Source organism: Cryptotermes secundus, unplaced genomic scaffold (genome assembly GCF_002891405.2).
Source record: "Cryptotermes secundus unplaced genomic scaffold, Csec_1.0 scaffold1076, whole genome shotgun sequence".
In the NCBI taxonomy this organism is placed as follows: domain Eukaryota; kingdom Metazoa; phylum Arthropoda; class Insecta; order Blattodea; family Kalotermitidae; genus Cryptotermes; species Cryptotermes secundus.
The window spans coordinates 55,141-76,957 of NW_019732383.1; the positions used below are offsets into that span (position 1 = coordinate 55,141).

The 21,817-nt window shown below is 36.9% G+C and overlaps 1 protein-coding gene across 1 annotated transcript in view; it reads right to left on the bottom strand.

Moving 5' to 3' along the window:
- The window catches only part of LOC111867697 (unconventional myosin-XV), a 177,236-nt gene that overhangs the window by 50,511 nt on the left and 104,908 nt on the right, over positions 1 to 21,817 (bottom strand). The window contains exons 38-46 of the mRNA XM_033752782.1: positions 21,330 to 21,457; positions 20,257 to 20,369; positions 19,531 to 19,898; positions 17,158 to 17,447; positions 16,685 to 16,857; positions 15,994 to 16,125; positions 15,772 to 15,900; positions 13,634 to 13,749; positions 10,967 to 11,111 (exon numbers count right to left, since the gene is read on the bottom strand). Of these exons, the coding sequence (XP_033608673.1) occupies positions 10,967 to 11,111; positions 13,634 to 13,749; positions 15,772 to 15,900; positions 15,994 to 16,125; positions 16,685 to 16,857; positions 17,158 to 17,447; positions 19,531 to 19,898; positions 20,257 to 20,369; positions 21,330 to 21,457 (1,594 nt within the window). The remainder of the gene's footprint in view (positions 1 to 10,966; positions 11,112 to 13,633; positions 13,750 to 15,771; positions 15,901 to 15,993; positions 16,126 to 16,684; positions 16,858 to 17,157; positions 17,448 to 19,530; positions 19,899 to 20,256; positions 20,370 to 21,329; positions 21,458 to 21,817) is intronic.

The window sequence follows — 21,817 nt, forward strand, 5'->3', positions numbered from 1 at the left end:
CAATTTGACAAAGACAGGGACACGAGGATAATATTGAAATGAATCTTACAAAAAATTCTATGTGAGCTAGAATCATCAGGTTCAGTGATGAAGTCTTGTGAATGCAGATATGAACTTTTGGTTCTATAAAAGCAGGGAATCCTTTGATCTGCTCAGTGGCTCTCAGTTTCTCAAGAATGGCTCTTGCAACATGGACTTTGTTAATAAAAATTTACATGTGAATAATTAAATACTATTGTTGCTGTAACAGGATGTGGAGCTACCGGAATTATGGAATGTTGTCGCATGTTTGTGTGCATGATGAGAAACAGGAATTCTGGTTGGACAGAGAGATTGCTCTGTGTGACCTTCACTATACTGACCTTTCAGCACCAGCACACTGCTGCACAGACACATAACTGACTGCCATATATAGTGAGAGCTGCTCCCACACCTTCTTATTTAAATAATCACGTGTTTTTATTCACTGAGCCTTTGGTGTAGAGCCCCATATTTCTGTTACACAAAGATATATTTCATGGGTCACCTATTCTCAGCAGGATTATACAGAAAACTAAGAGGTATCATTTGATATTGTCACATGTATGAGTGACTACAGATGGTGTCTGGATTGGAATTTGGATTTATTGACCACTTATATGTCATAACTTCAAGTAACTGTAACACTATCGCTAATTTCCACATTTTACAAATCACTACAGCACATGCCAAGTCTTTTCAATCTGCTGTGTCTTCACCAGTTGTTCCCTGGTAATGGCTTATAATAGTGGGCATTCTTCAATTGCACTGACCAAGTCTTCTCCTCATAGATTCCTTTACAACTTTCTGCCAACTCGCTCTGTTACAACTCTGATGAACCTCCAAACCCATCTCAGTTTTAACATCTCGGCACAGACCACATAGAAAACACAATCGTTCTACTCTGATCGTTTCCGTGGGAACGTGTTTGTTTGTGAAGGCGCTACCCAGTAACGGCTGCGTATACCTGCTTATTAAGAATCTGTTGCCTAGCAGCAAATGTTGTTTCGTTGTTTGTTTCAAGGTAGTTACCCTGTAATGGGTCTACATGCTATACTATATTAACAATGGAACTTCAAAGCAGAGATCATGAAGATTGCTATCAACTAGGACGTGACCCCGTGTAGTCTGGCAGAAATTTAAGAACGTTTCGAAAGTACGTTGGTAAACTTCTACAAACCTACATTGTGTCACATCCTAGATGATAGTACTCTCCATAGTTACTGCCATGAGGACCTGAAATCGCAAATAAGGGTTCAATCTAATACTGAAATTCACATGTTATTCAGGGAACCACAAAGCTCAGAGACCATCACTGGACCCTATAATGAGCTAAGCTGAATTTTGTCCATATGCTCACAACCTGTTTCTCTAAGATCCATTTTAGTATTATCCTCCGATTTGCATAAAGATCTCACAAATAATCTCTTATCTTCAAGTCTTTGTATTAAAATTTTTCACAGTTCACATTATTTCGTAGCTACACAATTTCCTGTTAATATGTGTATTTTCCCCGAGATATTTTTGCTTGAATTAGAGAAGCCGTCTAATCTACTACCGATCTAGAAAACCGAGATTAACGGTCGTGGGGATTCGTTTCGCTGACAACGTGACATCCTCTTTCCGCTAAAGTTGGCATTAACTTCGCCAACAAGCGGCGGTCACTCGGTTGGTATAGTTCGCTTGCGGACTACAGGCCACGGAGTTTATTTTTGCTGTTTGTTTAACCTACTACATGTTATAGCATTCAGAATAAACAGCTTGGTGATATTTTTCCACTACTTCCTACGCCTGCCTTTGAACTTTCTCCTTACAATTAAATATAACATTCTGTTATATTTAGTTTCTATAACCAAATATATTATAAGAATGGACCGGAATTTTATGCCATAATAATCCGTTAAATATATATGCACGTATGCATGAAAAACTTCCAAAATATGCGGGTAAAATATGCACCTAAAAAGTTTATATCAAATAGTAAAATTGATATTATATTATTTTAAGATCAACAAATCAACATTTAAGTTAAAGGTTAATTTTATGTAATCACTGAATGATTCACTTGCAACAAAAAGCTATACTTAAATACAAATCATGCAACAAAGCTAACATATTTTCTTACAAGTTAGAAAACCAATGGTGCTCACACTTAGCCCTCTAAGCTTTCAAATTCTCTTTTGTTTCAATTCACAATTACTAAATATTTTAGGTTTTCCACAGTTAGTCGCCTCCTATTGTCTTGTAAGGTGTCCTTATAGTGGGGAAAACTTTTCACCTCACAGGAACTTAAGGGCTCATGTAAAAAAAATCGCTATTTGCTCCAGTGTTGGTGATTTTTTACTTGGTAGTTCAGTACGTTTACAGGCTAAGATTTCTTCAAATTCACAAATTTGTTCATATCCTGTTTTTTTTTAAAGAAAGTTGTGTACTTTTTCCTTTACTACTTCACCAACTCTTCCAGGAACCAAATTCAATTTGGAAACAGTAGTTTTGAATACACTTAACGATTGATACAAAATAGTATTGCTATTGCTTGTCTCCAGTGAGGAAATGGCAGATGGAAGATGAGAGAAGTGGACAGATATACAGGGAAGATTATTCTGTATTTCAGCATCCTGTTGCAAACCTTTAATAATTAAACGTCTATGTATCCACAGCCTGTCAATAATGCAACAATTGTTTATTCACCATTTAACACTTAACACAACATGTTTCAGCCATAGATGGCCATCTTCAGGTGTCTTAATGCATCCAAACTGTTACACTGCTCTGATATGCGCTAAACTAAAACCGAGCATTGGAGTCCACTTAAAAATAACATGAATGATTAATTAAAATCCATTAAAATTTTCTATTAAAATTTTTTTTGTAAAATCCAATTCCACCTTATAAGGGGTGTCGTCCACTTGTTTAGAGCCATGTGATTATTCCAGAAGGTTCGTTTCTACAGTTTGTTAGCCCATTGTTTTGCTACCTCTGCAATCTGTAATTTGCCCCTTGCTTGTGTGTTGTTCTCTCTAGTAGTGTGTGGTGCTTTGGGGTCCACCCGACCTCCTATACAATGGATACCAGAGGTAAAGTGGCAGGGACGTGAAGATGACCACTCACCTCCAACCAGTGCCGAAGTCAAGAAAATGTGGATCTATACATTCACTCCCCCATACGCCTTTATGGCGTAGTGCTTAATTAATTACGTACAGGGACAACTTTACCTTACCGTTTTACCTTGTGCAGATTATTCGCAATTAAATAAATTACTTCAGAATAAGCTGAGAGTTTCTCAAGATAAGTCCTTCTTTCTTTACATTCATTGCTTTGTAATTTAAATGATGAATAAGGAAAAGTTGCTTAATGCAATTATCCAAGCGGGAAATTGATTTTATACAAACAAGAGAATTACTTACATGAATCAAATGGCAGAATAATTCAGCTGAGGAAGTCAAATGGAACAGAGAAAAACAAAGCTGTGTAATGTTGCACCGCTTCGCTAGACATCTCCACTTTCTACTGATTATGGTATATAACAAATTAGACTATAGGCAGCTGCATACAAATTTAAAATAAAATCTTGCTTATGTCAAGATCATCTTTCATTTTGCTATAAGGACGTTAAAAACAACATTAACTCTTTTTAATTTCAAACAAAGTGACATAACTCAATTACAGAGTTCACAAGAGCCTTCCACTTGTACCTGTCCTGAGCCAGATGAATCCTGTCCATATTATCTTATCCTATTGCTCTAGGATTAAATTAATTTTACCCTTTCATCTACCAAAAGGTCTGCAAAGTGGTTCGTTTCCTTCAGGATTTTCTACCCAAATTTTGTAGTAATTTTGTTTTTTATCCTGTGCATGCTACATAACTTGTCCATCCCATCAGTAAACAATATTTGAAATACTCCACCTATAATCTTCGTAGATGCATTAAATAATGTAGCACCATTACATCATCAATAGTCATCGCTATATGCAATTAAGGATTTGTTACTGCAGTACATAACCTCATCAGTGTGAATGCACGTGGCCACTGCTCATTTACTGTATTATTTTTGGTTATGGTGTAGCTTAAGTTCTGTTCAAAATATAGTTCAAAGTTTAGTCTTATATAACTATAAAACAAAACTCCGTGGTTTTAGTCTACAAGCGAACTATACCGACCGAGCAACAGCCGCTTGTTGATGAAGTTAGTGACAATTTTAGCAGATAGAGAGTGTTGCGTGGTCAGTGCAACGAATCCGCATGGCCGTTAATTTCGGTTTTCTAGACCGGAGCCACTATTTCCTTGAAACAGCTCCTCAATAATCATCACGAGGCTATAACATGACTCAAATTATTCTGGTCATTACTTAATTGTGCTGCACTAAAATAAATATGACCTCCAAAAAGAAGAAGAAGAAAATTTCTCTGGCAATAGAGTTACACGTTTCCAAGGTCTTTGGTGAAGGGCAAATAGAGTTAATGACTCTGCAGTTATAATTCCTTCTTTTGGAACAGTACAAAGAATGACAGCTTATAAGAGCCAGAAATTGTCAATAATTTTGAAGTTTATAAACGTTTGAAGTGCTCAGGCAATTTTATTTTATATCTCACACAGTGGAGATCCAAGTTACAGAAAATGTTTCAGATACAAAGGTAAAGACTAAACAAAAATGGTAGTGTTTCTTCCAGTAGTTTTTCACTCAGACATTTGCAGCATACATGTAATACTGGCATTATCTTTCGGTGTTTCCATGGTGCCAATTAGACACAGTAAAGTCCTGGTCATCCAGTATCCAGTCATCCATAATTACAAGTATTATGCAGTCAGCAGAATTTTAAGAGAAAATTGACCACTTCTATACAGTTACTTCAAAAACAGTTTTATTATGCATATGTTCACACATCACATGGTATTTCTTCCAAATGCTAGTAGTAGCAATGCCAGTCTTCCTTCTTCATGGAGGTCCCATTACAGTAGAGGCTAGATGAATTTTTAATTGCAATACAGTGATCCAAAATATTTCATCCATCCATCCAACATGTCACCTAGGAAGACTCTACTCAAGAATGAACGCTGTTTTGGCTTATTTTGGGGGATTTGTAAGAGTTGCCCTCATGTAACTGGTAAATTCTTGTAACTGGCACCTCTCTTACCCACATATGGTGAATAATTAGGAGTATGTGCTTGTATGGCTAGAGCTCTTTTCCTAGTGGCATTCAAAGGTAAAATATACTAGTATATTTTTTTCGCAGAAACAAAAATAAAATCATTGCTTCTGACAAAAGAAAACCTACTTGTCACTGGACCTTCTCCTGAGCCAGTTATACATTCAAGTACTAAATTTCATCTATATTTTGTATCTTGAAAGTGACCTCTTTCATGTCTTCTTCCATTTGCAATTTTCTTTAGAATTCTTGCTTCACTCTTGCATGCATAGTATCCAGGGAATCGTATCTTCAATATTTTATCTAGAAGGTGACATGCATAAAATATTTGCCATTCTCCAGGCAGTTTGCACCTTTTACGTCTAAAATTGATCTAAAATATTCTGGTAATTATTCTTGCTACAGGAAGATAAATTTTTCAACTACTTCTTGCACTGTCTCTCCTATTTGTAGGAGGAAATTTGAGTATTTGTTTATTTATACTTAGGCTCTATCTACTTATTTCCTTTTCTTTTGTTCCTGTTGTGGCAAATTTGTTAGTTCTTTCACTTCAAAAATGGACTTGTTCAGATATGTAAATTACAATTTATTACTCTATAAGATGCCTGATGATGTGTAGGGGGAGGGGGATGGGAGGAAGTATTATTATTTATATATTTATTATTTACTGAACTACCTTTATGTTTTAGTTCTTAACTTCAATGAAAAGTTGAAATGCTGAGTAGATGATATGTTTTCAAAATATCATTTTGGATATAATGTGCCTGAAACTACTGATGCACAATCAGTTTAAAATTCCTAACTGAAGAGATGGAACAGTGTAGTAGGTATAGCGACTGGCTATGGGATGGACAACTAAGGGGTCACGATTTGAGTCCCGGTAGGATCAAGAACTTTCTCTTCTCCACATCATCCACACTGGCTCTGGGACACACCCAGCCTCCTATCCAGTGAGTACCAGGGAAGAGCAACTGGGGTGTGAATATGATCACTCACCTTCAGCTAGTGCCGAAGCCAGGAAAACACTATACATCCACTCCCCCATACACCTTCATTGCATAGTGCTTAATTAGTTAAGCAAAGGGACAACTTTATAACTTTCAACTGAAATAATGTACTAATTTCCTATGTAATCAATAGCAACACCATCATAATTTAAAAGCATGCTACAATTAATTTATTCATAACTGTCGAGTTGCATGGTTATTCTCAAACTGCTGACACATTCAAAAAAAGGTGTACAAGACATGAGCACTCATCATAACTCTAAGATTACAGTTAGATGGTCAGTCATTTGCAAGACCACTCAGTGCAAAAGCATGCAAGAATTAATGCTGAAGCACTGTTTTTACAAAAGGGGAATGTAACTGTAGTCAGTCATTTATATGTGCTTTTGCAAGTTTGAAACCTCAAAGAAGATATTGTACTTATACTTCTGACCCCCATTATGTAAAGAACTGGCACATCAAACATGCCATTCATTATGTTTCAATAAACTTATTATGCAAAATTACTTTCCTAAACATGAGCACCTAGAAACTTTATTAAAGAAGATTGTGAGAACTCGCTAACCAAAGTTTGTTTCTAATTTGGAAGACATATTTGAGTTTTTCTATTGTATACTAGTATTACCGATATTTCTGCTTGCATTTCACAACATTGTGTGGGTTTTGCTTTATCCGTAACATAGTTTCGGAATACTGCATAGACAGAAAACAAAGTACATGATCAAAGCATTGTCACTAGAATGCAGGACAAAGTCTACATGTCACAATATAAAGACCACAAACAAATCCTAACCTTCCATTGGTCTAAAGGATAAAGGTAAAGTTGTCCCTGTGCTTAACTAATTAAGTAGTACATCATGAAAATGTATTGGGGAGTGGAAGTATACATCCAAATATTCTTGACATTGGCAGTAGTTGAAGGTGTGTGGTCAGCTTCATGCCCCAGCCACTTTACTCCTGGGACAAAGCCCCTAGTGCCTGTTAAGACAGGTGGCTGGGTGGGCCCCAGAACCGGTCTGGACAACATGGAAAGGAGAAAATCTTGGCCCTACTAGGACTTAAACCCTGAACATTTGCCCATCCAACCCACAGAAATTCAATATACCAACCGTGCTGTCCTACCTTTTTAGGGTTTTATACATTAATGATTGTCCTCACATTCTATACAAATCAAAATATTGAACATGTTGACTACCAAGACAGATGCAATTTAAATGTCTGAAAATAAGTTCCTGTGGGTTATCATGACCCATAGGACAACATTAGAAAGCAAACAATCAGAGAATAATTAAACATAGTTGATAAGTTGGGTAAAATAGCTGACAATAAAGAAATTGAATCAACTGTTCGAAGTGAATGGGAGCAAGCAATTATGTTATAGGAGTTTATCTGTGTACAACAAATGGTAGTTAAAGATGAGGAAAACGACATCAAATCTGGACAGAACAATTCCGAATACAAACACTGGCATCAGAACAGCCTGATGACATGAATCCATGAAGATGATGTATCCATGTAAAGGGGAAGCTATCTGTGAGCATAAGCACTGTACAGTGAGCTCACACATATCCTTGATAATGGTAGGGAGAAAGAGCATGGATAATTAAAAATTGACAATCAAAATAATTTATATCTAATGAACTTAAAACCTGCAAGAGGCTATAGACTACAGAGTCAACTGGTCATGCAACCGATAACTGAATACTGAGAAAAATATCTTTCGCCCAGAAGAAAGCAATCTTGTTCAGTACACATCTGTGTGTATGTGTGTGTGTGTGTGTGTGTGTGTGTGTGTGCACGTATGACATATATGTGTATCTATGTATGGTTGCATATATGTAAATATGTATGTTTGTATGTACGTATGTATGTATGTATGTATGACCTTCCATGAACCCAGTGAGTGTCAAAAATGACTGTAGAATATGGAATAAGTCATAAAAAATATTAGCCATACATGTACAGTATAACTGAAGCAATTTTTAGCCTGCTTTCTTTATCTTAAAAAAATAACAGTAGCTTATGAGATCATCTTGCTGTCAGTGTGTCTGTACGCGTATTATCCATAACAATTTTAAATGCATGAGCCAATCTTAATGAAAGTTGGTATGCTTATTATGGAAGGTGAACCCAACTCAACCGCATAATTCATAAATCCCTCCTGTCAGCGATACAAAAATTGCGGTCTCCTAAATTTCTTTGCCAGAACCTTAATATTGTTTGAATGCATATACCCATCTTCCCTGAACCACATTTGTATGAACCACATGAAGTAATCTCAATAACATACTTCATAAATCCCTTACATCAGGAACATCAGAATGCAGCCTTTCAAACTCTATAGTTTTACCGAATTCATTGCACATATATACCAAAGTTTTCTTTGTACTTCTCAAACCAGACACTGAAATTATAGTGAAAGGAAAGTAGGTGATTCATTCTTCCAGAACTTCCAGTTAAAATTTCACATGGCAATACACAGAGAGTTTATACAAAGTACTCAAATGCTTCAAATAGAGCCACATACATATATCAGTACTGTCCATTTATGTTGCTTATGCAAACATTCATTGAGACTAAGACTTTTTAAGCAATAAGAATTAATCAATGAAGCATATATGTAAGTGTCACTTCAATGCTACTTTAAATTGTGCCTTTTCCTTCATAAGACTTTTGAGACTAGATAGTACATTACTGAAAATTCTTATGCTGTCATAATAAAACTTTTCTGAAAACATGAGAAGTTGGCAACCAGTCTATGAAAACTGTCCTCATTCCTTGTGCTAACAGTGTACTCAGCTGAATTAGTCTAATAATATGACAAAAAAAAGGAATAAAATAATAAATCAGAACTTCTAACTGTGTGAGGAGATATACAGTCAACTACATTTTTGTAAAGCATCACTGAAACATGTTAATAAAACAGATACTGTAGACAACACTTACATCATTAACGGAAGTTATACTCAATAATTAAGAAGTTCTAAATGGTCTACAAATGGGTAATTCAGAGTCTGCTGCATTATGGACAGCTTACAAGGGGTGAAAAGGGGAGTTAAATTTTGGATCTTGAATTAAGAAAGAGTTACCAGGTCAGTTTCACATTCTACCTATCTTCACCCATGGGAGAGAACTTATTGTACAGGAGATTACAGGGATTAAGAACTTTAATCAAAGACAAAAGTTTTAATGCTTGGAGAACATTTCTTTTACTTTTTATGCTTTGATGCAATGAATGACAGGAAGGAAACAAATTTTTCATTCTCCACATCACTTCTAACAACCTGAACTTTATCCTAATGTCATTAACAATTTGAACATAGTTAATGAAGATTACAATTATATGTTTTAATCTTAATTCTTGGTTTAAAAATATGATGGCAAGTTAACCCTGATGATATGCAAAATATTGTAGATGAAACATACTGGACGAATAAAGCAAAATGTTACATCTGACAGAGTTATATTAAATATGAATAATGTGTGGGAACATCCCACATTATCACGCATTTCTGCAACGCTCGCTCTTCACATCACTTTTCACCATCACGCGCGCTAACCAATCAGATTGCTTCAAACATTCGTATTTATACTGCGATCGCTGCTAGCCCGCATCTACGTCATTACACGTGCTAGCCAAGCAATTCTTCCTCCTTAATTTCGAGTTTCGCTCCGCCCCACCAAGCAGTGTATAAAAAGGGGCAGCTCCAATGCCGAGTATACAGTTCATCAGTTGACTTCAGTCTATGATCAAGCAACACCAGCCAGCAGGCTTTGTCACCAGCGCTCGGTCTTTGGAGGCATCGGCAGGCTGCGCCAGGCACGACTGCCTCGGCCCTCCGGCACTCTCACACCCGACTCACTGGGGCACCGCGCCTGGACTTGCCGGTGGTCGTGTTACTGTCTGACCCACTGGGCATCTGGCGTAGCCACTGCCTCATGACTCCTACAACCGCGCTCAACGACTAGCCTTTCACCAGCAGACGCCGCACTGCGATCAAGCAACCTCCAACTCACGCTGCCACGCGGCAACCAAGCAACCTCCAGGCACGGCTGCACTGTGGCCAGTCCATTCAACGTAACTAGCCTTTCTCCCTACCGGCGCGCGCCGCACTACCTCACCGGTCAAGCATCTCATCAACCACGGTCCTTTTCAGGGCCAACAAACTGTTCTGAAGAAGTGGGTTGTCATCGGAGTAATGACAAGACTACACATTAAGAGCCCCACAAATGGTTTGGTTATTTGTTAGGTTTCACTTAATGACAACAGACCACAGCATATAACATTCAGTGGTATAATGATCACAGAACAGTAAAGTAAAAAGGACATGGAAGTGGTAATGGTCTAATTAGAGACACTATCCCAGCATTTTTCTGCAAAAACTATGGAAAACCAAGAAAACCTCAGTCAGGATAGGCAGTTTCTAAGTTTGTGCTCAGGAATTTCTAAATATAAAGCAGAATTGCTACTCACTTGATTATGATATCTGATGATAAATAATCGTTGGAAAAGACATGAAAAGAATTTGGCATGGTATACTCTAAGGAGACTGTCACAAATGTGCCAACTAGATTATCTTAAAATTGTGGCATTACAAACCAGCCAAACAACCACTTCAAGGAAACTGGTTGAATCATGGAACTTTGGTCAGGAGAGCCAGATTCCTGACTGAAATTCATACTGAAAACCTGGGTTGAAAACAGGACACTCTCTTTATGTAGTCCAGAATTATCCACAGCAACAAACCCAACACCAAAATGTGAGCAAAAAAATTGTGAAGTCCCTTCCCTACCTTTTCGTTGTCAAGGCAATATTTCTCTATCATGGTATGGATCTGGTTAGCTCGATGTGAATACAGTAAGAAGCGGACACCAGATGTTAGCACTAGCTGTAATGCACTTCCTTTTGGCACGCACGTTTCAGCAATTTCTTCAAAACTGAAACAATAAAACACATGCATCTCTCATCTCACCATTGATACAATTTGTACTTAAAATCATTCGGATATGAAGAAGTCTTGTACCTATCAAGAAGTAACATTTATCAAAATAGTTCCCTTCATGCGTTGACTAAGAATCAATACTGCAGACCACAAATTCTTCTGATTTCAGTTGGTGTGATGTCAGCCTACTTCAGAGATTTGGTCAAATTTTGTACTTTGATTACATATGTAGATAATATCAGCTTGCATCTTTACATAACACTTCAAAGAATTAAATTCCAAGATTACATTATTATATTCCCACATTTTCTTCAGCATTTAATACTTGGTAATGACAGGACTGTCCTCAGGTGACTCCAGATTTGGAGGCATTGTCAGTATGTGACTAGTCATTAATGTCACCATCAGTAAGAATATCAGCAAAATTTATTTTTGTTATATTTTAGCGTCCTGTTGCACTGATTCACATTCATGATATGTATTTGTACCAACCGTCTTACAGTGCACACAATTTCACCTTTCTCTTCACTACATGTTTCGGCACTAATGTGCCATCTTCAGGTGTGGTTTTATTTACGTCAAACCATTGCACTGAATGCCATCATATCTCCTTTATAAAATTATTAAAATGTAAATTTGTCATGTATAATAATAAAATTTATATATTAAAACGTTTCAAGATTTATCAGCTATATGTCGCACTTCAAATTTGTGAGTTATGTCAATCCTTTCCTATGGGAGTACTCTTCCTATATTCTTGTGTATATTGTGTCCTGTGTTGTGTCCTTCCCTTGTGACTGCGTGCGTTGTATTGCTGGACATGCCAACAGCATCATGATCACTTTGGAATCATTTTTTGAATCAGCTATCTGTAGACATCTCATTTTAAGTCTCGTTTTGGTTACAAAACTTGAAATATCACTAGAACTCTCTCCACATTACCTATCACTACACTCACTGTGACAGCCATGTAAACTGCCAGCATGCAGTTAAACAAACATTATTTTTGCCATCATGGGCACTGCAAAACATGCTTATTGCCTTTGCGATATTTGAAGCTCTTATGATGGTGACTATGGGATAAGATGCTTTGCAGCTTGGTTGATTGACTGGATGTTTTGGACATCTTCCTTCTTCAGGGTGGATTGTTCTTTCCTGAAGATGGAGGCAGTCCAAAATATCTCTATAATCTACCAGACTACATGACAGCACATCCAAAGGGACAGTATTCTACATGCCTGCTTTTGTTCACTGTCATAATATTAACTGATGAAAACTTTACAAGTGTATAAACAAGGTCTATAAGTTAAAAGAATAATAATATATGAAACGCAAGAAATTAATTTGAGATAATATGTTATTATTATTTCTTCCTTATTCCATTACATCTATAGTAGGCTAATGTCTTAGATACAGAATTGTGTCAATTTATCTTGCTAATACTATCAAACAATTGTCAAAAAGACTTATAATATATGACAATGTTTGTTTACATCATAATACAATTACTCTCTAGCACAATACACTCAAAATTATCATCTAAAATAAAAATTTAAGATAAAAGTTTCCATCAACAATAACAGAATATTTTGGTCATATAGCTTTAACATGTACATGTACAATGCCTGAACCATACACCCAACATCCTTGAACACCTAGAATTCAGAGAAATTATGCTAGATATTACAAAACTACTTCTAATCTAAATAAAATATTCCCACATGTGACTGGTGATAAACATTGTACAAATCACAAAAATTAAAATGAAAGGTATATAATATGAAGGGGTACCCAAAAGAAACCGAACTTATTTTTTTTTAAACTTATTTATTCAAATTTTAAGCACAAACCTTCAATCCCCTTCAAAGTACTCTCCACTTACACTAATACACTTGTCTAGTCTTTTATTCCATTTTTCAAAACATTGTCTAAATTCATCTTTTGAGATGCTTNCCACAAATCTGGCCGCTGAGCTCCAAGTCACTCCCGACAGCTCCACAATTTCTTCAATGGTCCATCGCCGATCTTCCTTGATGATTTCACGAATTTTTTCAACATCTTCACGTGTTCGGGCCGTGGAAGGACGACCAGAACGAGGTTTGTCATCAATTGACATTTCACCATTTTTTAAATGGGAAAACCACTCAGACACTTGAGTTTTCCCCATAGCATCATCCTTGTACGCCGTTTTTAACATTTCAAGAGTTTCTGTTCCACTTTTTCCGAGCAAAAAGCAGAATTTCACTGCCGCACGCTGTTCATGAAAATCAGCCATTGCAAAAACGACGGTCACACAAAACAGTTGTCACTATAAACTCTGCCGAAACTAGTCCTTACCTTCTGAAGCAACGGTAGTCGGCTTATCGACTCAGGAATGTTAGCTCTATGTGCTCATAGCGGCAAAACGCAGTACTACAAAAGCTCTTCCCACAAAAAAATTAGTTCGGTTTCTTTTGGGTACCCCATCGTATGTTAAAGATATAAACCAATACAAACATTACATTTAATAGGACTCACCTGAATGTATCTAGCACCTGCAGGTTATCTTCTGAGGGTCCTTTCTCTCGACGCACTAGTCGAACACCAGAATGTGAAACTGCCAGCTGCTGGACGCCTGGATGTTGATGCCCACCCTGAATAACAAGATAGCATGATATAGTATTCAAAGGATTTAGGAGAAAAGCAACCCTAGAATGTAGTGCCTGGTGTGTTCGTAAGAACTTTCCATTAGGCTGGTTCATTTTTAAATCTGTTAGAAACAACACGTCAGAATTACAGAATGTTATATACATTTTCCAAATTCCTACTTTTAAAGACTGCAACAGTCTGTGGAGACCTTATGATTTATGAATAAGGAAGTGGACTGCTGTGGCAAAGGTCTCATATGCAAAATAAGGTGGATTCAGTGTTGATTCTTCAATTTTATTTAAAGCACGTCTTTGTGAATGCGAGGAATTCTAAGTTTCTGCTTTGGTTCAGAATGCTCATTAAGCTGCAGGGCCAAGTAAATTGGCTAATGCACTAACGACTCTGACATATTTAGGGCATGTTCAGTTTGAATTTTGGCCACGACACCAAATAGCCTGACCGAGCCTTCATTGTTTTCCTCCGTCCTTCCAGGCATGCCAGGACAGTACCCTAAATGAGGTCATGACCATTTCCCATCCACATGTTTTCCAATTTATTAATCAGTCTTACCCAATTTGTTCGATATCATGCCATGAGTTACAGACAGCATTACTAGAGAAACTACAGATAAATAAGTATGCACATAACCCAATAAAAAATAGCAGTTTTGCCAACTTATAGATATACCCACTACAAAAATGGATTTTTTCACTGCCATCAGTGTGGAGAGAGTCCAGGAAGATCAGCGAGATCATAAATGGAGACACTTGCCAGAAGAACAAGAGCAAGAATCCACACCATAAATTAACTATAGGTTTATTTGTCACATACTTATGGCTCATATGTACATTTTTCAGAATATATATTATTAAAATATTAAGCTCTTTATAATGATGTAGTAACTACATATGCCACCTGCTTCAAGCTTCAATCACTTAGGGTTTTTCCCTCAACATATATTTCTTTCAATTAGTTCTCTAAATACACAAAAATTATTTCTCCATGCATCACTAACTGACTGGTCTCTGTACCAAACTACAGTGTATTATCTTGGTGAAAGGAACCAGTTTTTAAATACTGTGACATGACACCTGAAAGCTGGAATTGCACAGTCAGGCATGCACAACAGAGATGTCTGTTGCTAGGCAATGGCCAGGTAAACACTTGTTCTCACAGCAATGAATTGACACACATTTTCATGGCAATGGAGAACAGAGGAATCACCTATCCATCTGGGCGTTCTATATTCGGCACGCTTAAAATCAGTTCAGCCCAAAATTCAGGCATCAAGACAGAGAATTCAAGAAGACTGGAGGTGCAAGAACCAGACAACAGTGAGGGATTCGTTATCCAGAAGAAGTTAAATGTGTGAACTGTTATAATCGAGTGTAATTGTAGTAGAGACATGCAATAAAGCCATTCATCCAACCTAGAATCCACCATTATTCATCACGTTACTCCATATACGTGACAATACAAAGCAGTCCTTTGTCCACAGTGGGGGCTAACTAGAGCAACATACTGCATAACCAGCATGTTAAGTGAAAGAGAAAATGAAGGAAATAGAGAATGAGTGAAGGAATGAAGGAAGATAAGGACAGAAAGGAAGAAATTAAAGAGAAACAGTGAAAGAATAAAATAAATAAGCAAAGAAATACTACAATTAATATGTTGTTGGACATTCTCCATCATCTTGTCTGCTCTTAAAAAACCGTCCTGTTTCTTTTAGAAAACACAACGTTTTGGGGACTGGCTTCTGTCCCAATCTTCAGGTAAAACCTACTCAGTTGGGTCCAATAGACAGAGCTAGCCCCTATCTCTGGACAAAAGAAACAGGACGGTTTTTAAGAACAGACAAGATGATGGATAATGTCCAACAACAAATTAATTGTAACAATTTACCATCGTCACAAACTTTTAGATCTTACACAAATACTAATAATTCCAGGATAGTGAATTCAAGTGGGCTGGTAAAAGGTTCTGACAGTAATCTGCTTAGTATAACCGTAATATGTCATTTAACTTACTGAGACTGGGAAAATGCGGGAGAAGTATATGGGCCAGTCCTTTGCCATGTCAACAATGTTCTTCTTGATCGTGACTTTCTGGTGTGATGAATGGAGATTGTTTACTGTCACACCATAGCTGTCCAGCAGCTGCAACACATTGTAACAAATAAATAAAAAATGCTTCATTTTCCATAATAGTATTTTCTACCATTTATAATAAATTGTGGAGTATTGTTGTACCTTTCTCATTTTGGCACGTTGCTCTCTGGTGACTCTGATGCAATTGGTTGGACCAAGACAGTCCTGTACCACTTGGCAGAACACCAGATGGAGAGCTAATGGACTGCTCAATGTCTCTCCTGGTGCAAACACCTGCAAATGCAACAGAACTCTAGCTCACAAAAAGATTCCTAAATTTTGTTACTGATGATTCAGACTTTACTTTAAGGCTGTGTACTGGAGATATGGGATACTACAAGACTGGAAACAGTACACATGCCTCTCCTAGGATCACGACTGTATATTAATGAATGCTGCAATCAAATGGACACCATTCCTACTTCATATTCAAGAAGTCTCAGGTTAAAATCTCATTCCAGTGACTGACTATATTGATTAAGATATTATGTGAATTTCCTCAATTCCTATGGGCAAATTCCATGACAGAATCTTACATTAGGTCACAATGGGTCCTCATGAACATGGTAAGGAACTTTTGGGTTCCATAAAAGCAGGGAATTTCATGACTAGGTGAGTAACTATTAGCTTCTCAGGAAAGCCTCTACTGTATGGAGATAGTTATGATTAACATCAACAACCACATTACACATCACTTCATAAGTTGCATATGACATTATGAATAATCCATGGAAATAAATTCAATATTGAACTGAATTGAAATAATATTCATTTGAGAATAATGAAAACCCACCTCTTTCCTGACATTCAGTCTCCAAGTAACTCTATTGTATGTGAAGTATGCTGCACTACTTGGCCCGAACAGCTTTGTCTTCACCAGTTCTAGGTTCTTGCCATGGTCACGTCGCTCCATAATGAGAGGAGGTGCTGTGTCCACAGGCTGAAGAAATTCTGGAGATTCCTCGACTGGTAGGCATCAAGAGAACACACCCATATATAGAATTGCATAAGCTCTCTGCCCACAAAAATCAGATTACAGACTGATGTACTTATTTGGTTCATTCCATCAGTGTAGAATCTATTCAAAAGACAATGAAAACCAACTGGATGCAAATGAGAAAAAGTTTATCTTATGTCTGCCATTTATTTTCAATTTTGCATCACTAATTTCAGCTAAATTAGAAGTGCTTTACACTTTTGTCTATTCCCCATACTATCCGTGCAATTATTCAAAGTGACAATGACTGACTTAGAAACAATACTCACTCTCAATCCTCTCCATTCTATCAGTCAGATGTGTTGAGACAGAGGACCGGCGGTCTCTGTCTATTCTTGTTACACCTCCAGGCTGTTCAAACATGTCCCTCCCTCTGTAGGCATTATTTGAATGCTGAGACAGTTGATGATATTGACTACTGTTATACGCATTGGTAAACATATCATGGTTGTTGGGATGTTGCTTATTGTTGTGTTGGTACATTGCTAAATCCCGATTTGTCTTCACAGGCTGGATAGGTGGTGGAGGTGACCTTGGTTGTGGCAACGCTGCATTGGGTCTGTGAAGTTTAGTCACACGTGTAAGTCTCTCATAATATCCAGAGAGTAATTAATTACATTGCTGATGCATTACTTCATCACAATTTCCTTTAATTTTGTACAGTATTCACAATTTCTCTCTCTTGGTGTTGTTGCTAAACAATCAGTCTAATAGTGCATTTTTCTGGCAACAGTCTAATATATCAAGTTATCACTACACAGTGATATAGTGATAAATAACAGGACCACTGGTCAACACAAATATATATATATATATATATACAGGGTGTCCCAGGAGGAATGGACCAAACTTCGGGAGGGTGTTCCTTATGTTAAAGTATGCCGATATAACCCAAAACACCTATGTACAAAGTTGAACGGTTACGGAGATAATGGCCAGAGAAGTGTCAAACTTTGACTGGCGTTGCACACATGTTGATTACAAAATACATATTAAAACTGGCAAGAATATGTGGATTCTGTAACGTTAATAATGTACATAAGATCAAACTAACTTGTGAGTGACATGAAGCCATAAAATTGAAGTACAAAATACTCGCTTGCCATGTCATAATTGTCCTCAGGGTTTCCAAGCACTATACATGACACATGAATGGCAAGCGCTGACATAACGTGCTGACTGCGAGTTCTGATAAAGCCAGCTACATAAGTACGGCTAGGATGAATCACGGCACTCAAGGACAAACATAGATAAAGCCTCTCAGCTGAGAGGTACAGTGCGTGGACCCGCTAGAAGGCCACACTTTTCTTGGGCCATTATCTCCGTAACCGTTCAACTTTGTACATAGGTGTTTTGGGTTATATCGGCATACTTTAACATAAGGAACACCCTCCCGAAGTTTGGTCCATTCATCCTGGGACACCCTGTATATATATATATATGACTTTCTCAATAGATAACAAAGTTCATTATTTAAATATAGTACAATTTAAGAGCATGGACAAGAAATGGGTGCCCTTACTACTTAACTTACAATTAGGGTTGTACAAAGAAACTGGCTCTAGAATTTCAATTATTTTTTTTTGGAAAGGGCATGAATCAGAAATTTGGAAATACAGAATCACATTCATCAAACCAATGCACACACACAGTGTACCTGAAAATTTCATGGGTGGAATGTAATGTTTATTACATGCAACTGGTAATATTCATACAGTTACTCTGAAAAAAGTTTCAAGTCAGTGAATGGTCTGATACATAATAAAAGTAGATTATAGTGGATTTGTTTTAAAAGGTGCATGGGTCAAGAAGAAAAAAGAAATTGTTAAATAGTATTCCTATGTGTTTGGTTTGTATTTATAAAGCCAATGTTGATTCTTTAATAAAACAGTATCGGGTTAAGTTTGAAAACGATAAAAGTTAAAACGGAAAATTATTTGTTAAAAGTTTAAGATTCTGAATTAAAACCAAATTAAGCAGTAGAGTATGTTCAGGGAGGTGAAGTAGCTCACTCAAAAAAAAAAAAATAAATAAAACTGGTAACTTCAGGAAAAAGAAAAAACATTTATATTTGTTTTTTGTTTTTCCTACGAGTCTTGTTCACCTAGCTCATAACCTTTCCAGAATAAACAATTTAGTTACATTAATTAGAACACTGTAGCAAGCTGTATTATTATTTGTGACTGAAATCTTAGTCAATGTTCAATATAAATGTATTAAAATTAGTGTAATTCCAAGCTAGCATTGTGTGTAGTCTAAGCAGATGCTCCTGAGCATATGACACTACAGTCCCTAGTCCTGACCCTTGTTCATTAGTAGTCTTCCTGTCCCATGATATAGTAATGGTTCAAAGAATAAAAGCTCTAGTACAGACAACTTGACATTAAGTACTCAAAATGACACACTATACGTATTTCACAAAATCAAAAATAATTATATTAGAGTAGCTATTCAAACAGTAAATTCATAAATAAAATTATGAATGCCAACATTTATGATAAAACATTCTTTCTCATTCTGTACCTTCCTTTCATTGCAGAAGTTCAGTATGAATATTACAAAATCAGCCTCTTACTCATGTTTTAAACATTCCTTTTCCAGAATCTGTGACATGCTCCCGTTCAAATGTACAGCCTCCTTACCCTTGGGAATAGAAGCTGCTGGTCCTGGAGGCAGCTGGCAGAGCTGTCTCTATGAAGTGTGGAGTGACAGGGGGAGGGGGTGGTGCTGGTCTCCAGTTACTGTTGTTGTTGTTGTTAGCCTTCTCACCCCAGCCACTACCAAGTGACATGGGAGCTTTATCCCATCCTGGTCTGTCCCATCCACTACCAATAATTCCTGATTTATCCCACGTAATGCCAGAAATGCCTGGTTTATCCCACGGGCTCCCAGACATCCCAACTTTGTCCCAGCCGCTGCTGGATATACCAGTCTTATCCCAAGCAGTACTGTTACTTATCAAATTTGATTTTTCTTCATACCTTGGTGTTGTTTTCTCCATTCGTTCTACCTGTTTATGAAGAAAATAATTCAACAAAGTATTTAGTAAGAAAATCAAGTGAATTAACTATTATATTTTTGATTATGGAGAAACTGTATGATAGGATGATTTATGTCTGTAAATTTCTAAGAAAAGTTATGAACCAACTTTTCTTAACCTCAACAATATAAGCACCTTATTCTGACAGCAATTCACCCCTTAAAATATCATTCATTTAGTAAACGCAATGAAAAACCTTGAGACAGCTGGTGTGAGAGACATGACTCAACAGTTTAGAATGTGGAACTTTTGAATGCTCCTCTGTCCCTCTATATAGGGCTCATAGCAGTTTGTGAGCAATTTTCATGATGCTAATAAATTCACTAACCTGGCTGCGGACAATATTTGTCTGTTGCACTTCAGAGCGTTCTTCCTTATTCACTCCCCGCAGTGGGGTTGACGTTACAGCTTCAACAGTGTCCACAGAATCCCAATTTCCAGCTGCATAGAATCAAATATTTTAGTTTGTATTAAGTGTTCATCCTTCATTCTGTTTTCTATCATACACAATGTTAATAATCAAGGATATTATACGGTTTACTCCATATTAAATTACTATGAGTATCTTAGTAAACAGAATTATTAAGTTCACTGATGTTCAGAATGGGGATTAAAAGTATAAATTGCATTACCTCTGCAAATATGTTGACAAAAACCTTATGTCATTAACTCTTATTTTGGTAATACAAATTTATAATTCACAGGAACTGCAGCAACTACATGTAACCAGTGGTATGCAGTGTCGTTGCCAAAAAAAAAAAAAAAAAAAAAAAAAAAAAAAACCCTAGCTNAAAAAAAAAAAAAAAAAAACTCCATGGCTAGAGTCTGCAAGTGAACTATACTGAGCGACTGCCGCTTATTGGCAAAGTGCCAACTTTTGTGGATAGAGGGTGTTGCGGGTGTTGTGTGGTCAGCGCAATGGATCCCCACGGCCATTGGCAGTGTCGTTGCCACCTCACAAATTTGTATGTCCACCATGCTATCATTTTTGATAATGGAAAGTTATAAATTATGAGGTTTGAATGGCCTCCAATAAATAATATTTATGCCAAATTTAGTGTAAACCAGTCCAATGATTCCAATGTTGAAAAAGGGGCCAAACACATAGACATAGGCTTTACATTTTCATTTAGTATATCAGACTAAAAACTGTCTCATAAGTAATCTAGGACAAATTTGAAACATTTCTTTTAACTGAAAACTACAACCAAAAACATCTGGAAGCCATGAACTCATTGTACTACACTACAAGCCTATCCATAACCCTTCATATTTTCTATTCCTTGCAAGATAATTTATGAATCTTTCACAAGAAGAGACAAAACATAAGGTTTGGCAGTTAAAATAACTTATTCCTACACACTTATATTAATGGAGAATCAATTGGTTGCTGGTTCTCACCCAACTGCTGCTCCAGCATGAGTCTTCTGTTGTCCTCAAGTTTCTTTACAGGCCTATGAGGACTAGTTGGAGATGTGTCATCTCGTTTTGAAGGAATCACACCAGGCTTCTCCGGTTTATTGCTGGCCCTGGAATATTTTAAATCTTCATCAGTCACAATACACTGTGCCAGTTTCAGCCATATGTAATTGTAATTGTAATTGTAATTTATTTCGAGTTCCAGAAGATCCAACAAAACTGGTTACAAACCATAGGATATAGAACATGTTAAAATACAGACTAGAACATGTCAATATAAACAANGCCACGCATCTAGGTTTATCCCCAGGATATCTGAAGGTTATTAAGATGTGTAACAGATTCAGAAAGGTTTCTATGCTCTTTATGATAAACAGAAGGCTTAGAACATATGTTAAGGATAAAGGATGATATAGTTCTAAGCATCTGGTGTGCTATAACTGTAACAGTGTATTCCAAAATTCTAAGGA